Source organism: Puccinia triticina, chromosome 14A (assembly GCF_026914185.1).
Source record: "Puccinia triticina chromosome 14A, complete sequence".
NCBI lineage: Eukaryota > Fungi > Basidiomycota > Pucciniomycetes > Pucciniales > Pucciniaceae > Puccinia > Puccinia triticina.
The window spans coordinates 5,090,739-5,101,272 of NC_070571.1; the positions used below are offsets into that span (position 1 = coordinate 5,090,739).

Below are 10,534 nucleotides of genomic sequence, written 5' to 3' on the forward strand. Positions count from 1 at the left end.
TGACCGGAATAGACTGGTCATCAGGAGGCTACATCCTTCTCGATGACCGGAATAGACCGGTCACCAAGAGGCTACATCCCTCTCGATGACCGGAATAGACCGGTCATCAAGAGGCTACATCCCTCTCAATGACCGGAATAGACCGGTCATCGGGAGGTTACATCCCTCCCGATGGATGACCGGAGTAGACCGGTCATCGAGGGGACACATCCCTTTCGATGACCGGAGTAGACCGGTCATCGAGGGGACACATCCCTCTCGATGACCGGTCTAGTGAGAGGTCACATCCCTCTTGATGACCGGTCTATGCCAGTCATCGAGAGGGATGTGTTCTCTCGATGACCGGAATGCCGGTCATTGAGAGAGATGTGTTCTCTTGATGACCAGAATGCCGGTCATTGAGAAAGATGTGTTCTCTCGATGACCGGAATGCCGGTCATTGAGAGAGATGTATCCTCTCGCTGACCGGTCTACTCCGGTCATCGGGAGGGATGTAACCTCCTGATGACCGGTCTATTCCGGTCATCTAGAGGGATGTAGCCTCCCGATGACCGGTCTATGCCGGTCATCAAGAGGGATGTAGCCTCCCGATGACCGGTCTATTCCGGTCATCAAGAGGGATGTAGCCTCCCGATGACCGGTCTATTCCGGTCATTGAGAGGGATGTAGCCTCCCCATGACCGGTCTGTACCGGTCATCGAGAGAGATGTGATCTACCCTCTCGATGACCGGTCTATTCCGGTCATCGAGAAGGATGTAGCCTCTCGATGACCGGTCTATTCCGGTCATCGAGAGGGATGTAGCCTCTCGGTGACCGGTCTATTCCGGTCATCGAGAAGGATGTAGCCTCCCGATGACCGGTCTATTCCGGTCATTGAGAGGATTGTAGCCTCCCGATGACCGGTTTGTACCGGTCATCGAGAGGGATGTAGTCTCTCGATGACCGGTCTGTGCCGGTCATCAAGGGTTTTGTTTCCTCCGGATGGCCGGAGTGTCTCAACCCGGCCACCTGTCACCGCACGGCACCCCCGTGTGCGGATAGTTTTTTGATGGGAGCTGGTGGCGCGCACGGAGGGGGGCCCGACGTCACGTGATGTTGAGTCAACGGAAATTCCCGTGCGCAACGAGTTTCCCTCCGTGCGCGAAGTAAACCCGTTAATTTTTTGCATACCCCCTTTTCCCAAGTGTGTACTAAGGGGATATCTTTTTTTTTACATGTACCAGGGTTCCAAAAAATTGGGGGAACATTTAAACATGCATTAGAAGCTTCGTTTGAAATTTTTGAGAGAAAAAAATAGGTACGTGGCGGGTACGTGGTGTGCTTAGTAGAAAAATGACTGCTAAATGTATAACTTTTTTGTAACACATTTAAAGAGTCTAAAAATTTCAGAAATGTTTCTATGGTGTATATTCTGTGCGCCATTAAATTTATAGCAATGGGGTAAACACCAAACATGAGATATAGGGGGGGCGGGCAGCCTTAATAGGAACAATCTGGCTAATTATTGAATATCTTTTTTGATAAATTTCCCAGAAGTCTAAGGACTGCAGGGTTTATAGAATGATGCATATTCTCTGCGCTCTGAAACTTTTGGCAATATTGGTACCTCAGAACATCAGATATAAGGGGTGCGCAGTAAGGCAATATGCGGTCGAGGGCTAACTTGACTAAAGTAATTTCCAAAACCAGCAAGCAGTGCAGCGTAAGCAACATCAGCACTCACCCTCAAATTCTGAACAGTCCTACTGTAGAGACCATCTCAGTTGCGGACGTCTCCTGCCACGACCGAGGATCACGCTGCTAGCACCACAAATCGGATTCAATAACGTTGCTCAGCCTTTCACGGTCAGCTCACTTGCTGCAAGCACCGAGGACGCTGGTAAAGGATCGCTCAAAGAGCTGTTCAAAGGGTCCGAGACAGTCGAGCACTTGGTGCTTGACGGTTATCACTGAAGGCTTCGAGGACTGGATCCGCGAGCGCAAGGTAACACTTTGCGAGCCTACTCTTGAGCAAGGCACCCCCAAGAAAAAGATATTATTTAGACATCGACAATACCTTGTCAGGAACAGAAAAACCCGCGCGACTTTGTTGTGGACTGCAACAACGGAAGTTGCTACTCAATTAGGATCCACCCCGCGTGCCTCAACTTCCTACAAGAGATGGCTGCGCACTATGCCGCGATCGCCATCTAAACCTCATCTGCCAAGAAATCGCGACGCGTTGCGTGGTGGCCTATCCAAACGAGTTGCAACCGTTCTTCAAAATCAAATCTCGTTACGATTGTCGGTCCTCGGACAATTTGTCCGGGAGCGAGGACGGGACGCGCTTCAAGGTCCAGCTGATGTTTGAAAGCATGGATGGCGTTGTATTTGCCGATGACGACCCCTACTATTCGATAAGAAAGCAGAACAACGTGAACGTCACGTCCATCAATACCGCGGTGAAAAATGGGAAGAAGGTGGTTCCATGTCCATCGCACCTCTGCTCACCTACAGTTCTTTCGAAAGCGTCTCGGACACCACGCGCAAGTTAAATATGCGTTTGTACCGTGTGACAAACAGGTCAAGCTCCTCCTTACTGAAACGGATCAGAAGAAATTCTGATCTTACAAAGAGCATATGTAGAAATGGAAAAATTATTGCACGAGAAAATGATGAGAGATTAGACTGAAAAGGAATCATTTTTGAACCTGAAAGAATTCACAGTTCCTGTCAAAAACTAAAGCGCCTGAAGCCCAAATTTACACGCGGAACTTGTCTTGTGCATAAGCGAGAGCTATCAGATCACGTGAGTGATGGGGAGGGATGATAGCCGACCGCCATGAATCGCGACGGGCGCTGATTGAAGATCGACAGAATATCATCATCAGAATCAACAACACCAATCGACACAGCATGTTACAGCTGAGAAAGGTCTTGCACTCTAGGCACCGTGACCAACCAGGGAAAAAAACCAATAGCATTTCTCAGCTTGTCAAGGTAACTCTTTGCGTCAGGATGAACATGAACCATTTCAGAGAGGTGGAATATAATCATCGGTCTCTCGGGAGCTGTCACCGGTAGCCCGGTTAGCTCAGTCGGTAGAGCATTCGGCTTTTATGCGAGGTGCACTCCTCGGTGTCAACCGAAATGTCGGGGGTTCGAGCCCCCCATTGGGCGCTTCTGTTTGGCTTTTTGTATTGCGCGGAATAGAATTATTTGAGGGATATGAAGGTTCTATTTTGATGTATTTTTAGCATGAAAAGACGAGAAGAAACGGATGCAAAATTTACATATATACAAACTATTTTACTTATGTACTTACTGATGGCAAGGTTTTGGTGATAGAGGAAGGAATGATGGTCAAGCTAAGCTTCAAACACTATTGCGCCTGACGTTGAGTCGTTGTCTTTTACTAATCTCTGACATGGATCCATTGCCACCATTCTTGGAGGTGTGATAAGGCTCGTGACCCGGTATGCCGATGATCGAATCAGATCCATTTGTACCATCATCCAATCCGGTCGGTAATTTCCCTTCCGAGTCCAGCTCTTTCAACATCTCCTTGGCTGCCTCGTATCCTTTCTTGAGGATCTCTTCGAACCGGCCAAATCCTAAGGTTGTGAACTCAGTCACCTTCAGAAGAAGCAAAAAAGGAATCCGTTAGTATAAAACTTCGCTCTTTGTTTTCGCGGGGCATCTGCAGTGGCAATTGCTTTGCCAACGCTAAAAGATGGAAGGAGGCCGGTTTAGATCTTACAGGCATTCGCATGTAGAGCACACCGGGGGTGGCTTTAGCATCCTCCAAAGTTTTTACACTCGACACACTGTAATGAACAAATCAAGTCAAGTAAAATTTGACAAATATCAATAGAACAATAAGAATCAAAGTCAAAGGCAGGAAAGATGCTAGATGAGGGAAAGCATTGGATGAGTAAACAGTCGAAAGAATCTTACTACGTCAAACGACTTTGAATATCTGTCATGGTCTGATAGAACAAAAGGAAGACAGATCGACATGATTAGTTCTTTGATTTTCCGACTCGCTTTTGCCAGAGTGAGGGATGGTGACTTGCTGGGATTTGGTAAGCCGAAGACCATGGATTCAATCTTCTGATCAACAACCACCATCCAGAGAGCGACTCAGGAAAGTTCCGAGGGGAAGTATCATCGATCGATCCGACATCTACTGCAAAGACTGAATCTGCACCCATCCTAAGCATTACCGAGACCTGAAAAAGAATTTTCCGGCGATTGGGTCCCGTTAACCTAAGTTGAACAAAGCTCGATGTTTGCGGGCAGACTTACTGGTAAGTTATCAATATAGCTAAATCGGCGATTTATATGAGAGTGATCAGTCCAGTATACCAAGCTTCGATGCAATTCAATCGGGCTTTTTAACATACCCTCCATCAACCAACATGTCTCCATCATCACACAAAGGTGGTAAAAGCCCCGCCAACGACATCGAAGCTCTGATATACCTCCATGCATATCCTACCTCAACCACAAAATCAGTACGCTGCATGCTCGTTCTGTCATTGTAGACTCACCGGTGGTGTGTACTTCCATACGGGACCAAGTGATATTAGTCGTATTTGCCCAAAATGGCAACTAAAGGCACAAAGCCCAATGTATTCCTCAGTAAATCGTATACATGTGGTTTGATAGCGCTCTTCGGGAAAAAACCAACCCAAAAATCCTTCAAGGCAAAAGCAGGCAATATTAGTTAAAGATAAGCTGCAAATAATTTGCTTCGAAGGAACAAGAAATGCAAGTACCTCAATATGGTAATCATAAAATGATTTGTAAATACCCCGATTGAACTCATGGCCAGTAGTATATGCGACGACAGGATATGTCAAATCGGTCAATAATCGCCAATACGTAGCAATCCTGGCGCTAAAGGTCTTGGCTCTTCCCAGAGTAGAGATCAAGTCGGAGTTTCTTGCATATAAACCGCCAATAAAGGAACCGATCGAAGTGCCGCCAATCATATCAATCGGGATATTATTTTCTGTCAAGGCTTTGATGACTCCGATATGGCTGATCCCTCTCGCTCCGCCACCTCCCAAGACGACTGCGATCGATTTCCCGCATAGTCGTCTCGCTAGTCTTGCAAAGTCGTTGGTTGCCAACCCTCGTTTGATAATCTGGAATTCACTGGGCATCTGATAGCCTCGATATTTCGATAGTCGCGTCTGAACTCGTCTTTTCAGTTGTCTCAGCGCTGTCAGTGGGAGGAGCTCATCGAGATGATTGTTGTTCAAAGGCGTGGCGCCGGCCATTTCAACGTGATGGTGGGCGTGTAACCAAGGCCTGTTCTACAAATTTATCAAACCCAGAAGTGTCAATCTGCACAGTTGATGATTGCATGTTATTTGCTTGATTAATTTTTTGCTTACTTTGAGCCAAGGCCGCGTAGAACCTGCAGGCACATTGCGATCGGGGTGGAGAAGGACCAACTCCTTTCGAGCAGTTATTTTCATACCACTCAAAAGTCGTTCGTATTCCCCAATTTCAGGCTGACTTCCTCCATCACAGACTACCATGATATAATCAGCCTTGTGTGCGATTGGCGCAAGAGAAAAGAAGTCAACACCCTTTGGAAATACACGACGAAGTTTGATCGAATATAAGCTAAAAGTAATAATTGATCCCACTCACTTGTCTGATGCACGTTTGGGTCCAAGGAGCGTTAACGGCTGTATCTGCCACGTATAGCACGATTCTAAACTTCTGCTCCAGTTCGGCAAGCCATCCCGTGAGTTTCAATTTCCCCAATCGACTAAACGCGTGTCGTCCGAGGACCGACAAAATAGCAGATTGGTCCAACATCTTCGTGCTTGCATTCATCTGGCTAAGTGCGGCTTTGAGTCTCGTCGCAAACTCGACGATCGGCACCTCCTTGGTATTGGGAATGATTGCGACGGTCTTTAGATTAAAGTTGCTCATCCCCAAATCACGTATCGAACCTCTTCCAGGTTCATCTGCCCCAGCAGTACCCGTCAGATTCTTGCTAACAGCGTAATCCGGCCCGTGGAATCGACTCTTGAGAGAGTTTGACTTGCTAGCGTCAACCTCACAGCGGACTCGAGACGCGATCAATCTCGAAACTTGAATGGTGATCGCGGGATGTCTGATTGAAATCGCATTGAACAAGGTCATGGGAATTCGAACCAATTCGCTATCGCGAATTGCGTGCAATGTCGACTTTCGACTCGTGTTCGTAATGCAATCCAGCTCGCCAATACTTTCACCTTGTCCATACTCCGCTAAGATTTCTACCCCGCCGTCATTTTGTTCAGAAATAGAACGTAATCGACCACCAATGACTATATATAAATTGTCGCTGCTATCTCCTTCGCGATATATGATCTAAAAAATGGACATGAATTTCATTGAAAACAGAGAGCACATCAGCCTCAACGGATGGTTTTTTTTGAAGCGGGCCTAGAGTTTTTCAATACAATGACTTACCTGACCAGCGTCGACGGCCATCCATTCCAACGCTGTGTCGATATGAAGAACTGGTAGGAAGCACGTAATAAGCATAAGACTCAGCACATCTGCCATGGATAAAAAAAGTTCAAACGGTGTATGAAAATGATTACAAACCCAAAGGGGACAATAAGCTGATCAATCTCTTGGCCAAGGTCAGCAATACAATTGGTCTCCGATCCATTATGCGCTCAAGGGCTTTAGCCGACAAGAACCCAACGTAAACATCAGTTTTGGCCCGAATATCAACATAACTAGGGAAGCCAGAGATCGAAGCGAGGTATCCGGCGATTCCGCCAGGCTTGATAGTGAACAATTTGGTTTGCTCTTTTTTGGGCTCAGTTTTTTGTTGAGCCTTTTGGTTGGAGGCCTTCGGTACAGCCGTCGATTTGCTCTGATTTCGAGTGGATTTGGTGGGCTTCGATTTTTGGGTTTTAGCATGGTCGCTGCTTAAACGGCTGAAATCGGTATCACCGGAGTCATTTCTTCCTTTCGATCCTGGTCTTGTTTGTGGTTGGTGTCCTTTCTTGAATTCGGGTTTCTCAGAGCTTATGTTACTTTTGCTCATCTTGTCATGTTCAGGGGGCATGAACACATCGAGGAAGCCATCGATAACGAAGTACAAGCCCGCGTTCCGTTCGCCGGCTTTGACCAACGTACTATCTTTGGGGAAATACATGATCTCGACCTCGTTTGGCAAATCTTCTTTCTCTTCTTCCTCGTCCAGCATTGCTGAGGAGGACGCCACGCTACTAGCGGTGTCCTGAAATTCATCTCGTCTTTCACGCGATGAATCTCCCAATGTCTTGAGATACGATAACGAACCTAATCCTGACCGAAATCCGGGTCGAAGAGCTGATTTACCACCGACACTACCCTGGAGCGATGGGTCAGGTGAGAATCCTGCTCTCGATGCACTGGAGAATGGAGTCGGGGACGAGGGATGCACGTGACTGGCTGAGCCTTTGTGAGACCCCCGGTTTTTGGAGGGTGGTTGCTGAACCAAACCAATCGATTTGGCGATGCTCTTCATCACCAGCTCTCGCAACGCAAGATCTTCATGCAAATGATTTGTCGTAGAGAGAGGCATCTGGAATGGAGCAGATAAATCGTGCGAAAGATTGCTATATCGGTGTCGAGACCTTCGCCTTGGATAGTGTTCGCCACTAGAATCTGGACTCCAAGCGCCATGGTGGGGTGTAGATCTGGAAATGTCTACATACAGGTCACTCCATGATTGCTGAGGTTCATTTTTGGCCGCGCTCTGTTTGAAAAACTCATTCATTGAGGAACGGGAGGCTGAATTCACGTTGTATTCTGAGTTAATGTGACCCCCAGCTTTAACGTAGGGTTCGTCGGCCAGCTTGCTACTCGGCATGAACCGGTGTCGTAGTCGAATCATCCCACCATCTTCATAAAATGATGGAGGAAGTGGATAACACGCAATTTCGTTGAACGCTTTTTCGGTTCGTAGTAGCTCTTTGGTCAGTCCCAAGTACCGATGGGACGTTAAAAAAGTTACTCGCTGGAGACGGGCCAGGATGACCTGGACAATGTGCGCTACAGCGTTAGGAAATTTCCATGTCAATCGTTTGAATGCTTCCGAAGGTATGACGGCCAAAGTGGTATCTTTGGTAGCTCTAGCTATAGTCGCTTCTTTGGGTTGAGCATTCTCGAAAATGTCATCACGGATATGCCTGGGGTAGGGTTCACGCGACTTCTTGGGGGTTGGATCTGTGGCATAGGGACTTCCATGGTGCTGCGGAAGTGGGCTGAAGCTAGCATAGCGATCGTTTCTGCGGTCGAACCCGTGATCGCAGTTTCTGTCTGGCAATTGATTACCAGTCTCGGGCGCTGGAGGAAATTGTGAAGCGTCTTTCCTAGAGCCTTGGTGTGAGGCAAGACGATTGGGCGATTGTCGAGTGGCGGTTTTTGAAGTGTAAGTACTTCTCCGACTGGTCTCCACGGACTGTCCATCATCATCTGTATCAGCGCCATCCTCATTATTATCTTTATTCCAATCAGGAAATTTTCTTTGGTCGTCACGGGCCGACTCAATGGAGTTGATAGCCTGCTGGTCTCCGTGATTTTTTTCGATTTCCGAGGGTAAAGATGTGGCGGGTGGAACCGGTGTGCTTGAGGTAGTCGGCAGATGATGCGATCCATGGGACTGCTTTGGGGAGCTGTCGACAAAATGCGGCGAAAATGGTTCATCGGTCTGGCTTTCATCTTCTTCGTATCTTAACTTTACGCCCTCGGTCAACAAGCTGAGGATAGTAAAAAGACTGCTGAGTGTACCACCGGATTCGACAACATTCAAGAGTTGAAAACCATTGTCATCTTCATTATCATACGCCAGTCGATCGTTGTATGCGTCGCCGGCTGGTGAGCCAGGGTTCTGGCCTGGACGGGCTCGATCAGAAGTTTGAGCAAAGACTTGGACAGATCCGCTGTTGTTGTTTTTTTGTGCGGGGCGACCTCAACATCAGTATAAGGAGCAATGCGAGTCATATTTTTTTTAAAAAAAAACTCAACTCTACAACAATATAAAACGATTTATCCTCATCTAAGCTTAACGTATCACCTGCCAATAACCGACGTGTTTGGAGATGTCGAGCCAACTCATGAAAAACGGGTTTCTCCAAGAACCCGAAAACTCTGATCGCGCTGAGAAACTCGTCGAGATAATTATTGAAATGGTCATGATTGCTGAAGAGATGCTTGGAATTCAGGAGTAGGTTGGGGTTCAAATCACGGAATGCAGCTTGGTTCTTGAATGTCTTTGTAAGTTGAGGTGTCTTCGGAAGGAACGAATACTTGTTGAGAACCTTGAGCTTGTACGTCCACGATGAGATGAATGCTAGAAGGGTAATAAGGATCAAGACCTTTTGGAAGTTGATTTGAAACGAAACGAAACCTGAAAACCAGTGCAATATGACATCTACCATTCCGATCGATGGATGCTTGACTTTTGGGCTGCAAGGTTGCTTTCACTCCGATCCTCGACTGTTCCAACTTCCAACCGGCCCGGCGAGAAACTTAACAGGGAGAATAAATATTTAAATTGTACAGTTTGTATGGGTTTCTTCAACCCCTTAAAACCTGACCCCCATTCCCATCGGGTCATCCTTGGCCTTTTAACCCCTAGCCCCTAGCCCCCCAACCTTCCCAGAGGGGGCTGCTCAAATCTACATAGTTGATTGCAAAAGGCACCAGCAATTCTACCAAAATATATATACGTACTCCGCTTCCCTTCAGCTCTTGGTGTGAAAAGTCTCAGTGCCCAAAGGGCATGTGTGGGGCCCTTTGGGAACAGTGTAAAAATTGGAAAGACAAAAGATCCAGCCAAAGTTCATTGGAATATTGGAATCTCACAGGCCAAATACTGGGACATTATTGGAGGTTGCACTTTGAGCAAGGGTGCTTTACGCCAGCCCAGGTTGTACCAGGGCCTCCAATGGGGGACTTGTGTGCTGGTTGGGTGAGTCAGACTTGACTTGGGCTTGGCTTCCCATCAAGCCAACATCTGTTTCAGGAATTGGCCCGCTCACCACAAACAGTGTCTGTGGGTAAACCGTGCTGGTGGCACCCTGGCCAACTGTTGGAATTTCACTTGTCTTTGCTCTGCCAACGGGCCAATGAGTTTGCATTTACAACAGTTTCAAAGGCAAAACTGGTCTGCTAAGCTAAAATAATGGTAGCATGCGCTATCTGCCATTTTATTGTTGCATAGTGCCTCACCTGGCACAATGCTGTTGGCCATAGCGCTGCTAAGGGCCGCTATGCTATGCTCAAGTGCTCTAACAGTGCTCTTCTATTTTTTTTAATAGTTAAATGGTACTGCTAATTCAAAGAGCGCTGATAGAGGCCCCTTTATTTCCAGGGAATAGTATCAGGCAATCACTGACTGCTATGTAAAAGCACTGCAGTAGTAATGTAGCTCCACTATGCTCCATTCAGATACTGGCCAAAATTATTTTAGCTGCTATGAGACTCCATCTGTCCTAGGCAGAGGCAGTTGGGAGAGGGGAAGAGATGCTGTTTAAGCTGCCC

The 10,534-nt window shown here is 47.2% G+C and overlaps 1 protein-coding gene across 1 annotated transcript; it reads right to left on the minus strand.

Annotated features, from left to right (window-relative positions):
• Positions 1–3,355: 3,355 nt before the first annotated feature.
• Positions 3,356–9,429, minus strand: PtA15_14A468 (uncharacterized protein; the record flags this gene model as incomplete). The annotated part of the gene is made up of 14 exons (XM_053163187.1): positions 3,356–3,616; positions 3,741–3,807; positions 3,938–3,969; positions 4,057–4,212; positions 4,289–4,307; positions 4,387–4,477; positions 4,534–4,594; positions 4,674–4,682; positions 4,762–5,304; positions 5,386–5,544; positions 5,648–6,358; positions 6,461–6,510; positions 6,599–8,931; positions 9,017–9,429. 14 exons carry the CDS (start codon positions 9,427–9,429, stop codon positions 3,356–3,358), a joined length of 4,905 nt encoding a protein of 1,634 aa, XP_053027139.1.
• Between the last annotated feature and the right edge of the window lie 1,105 nt (positions 9,430–10,534).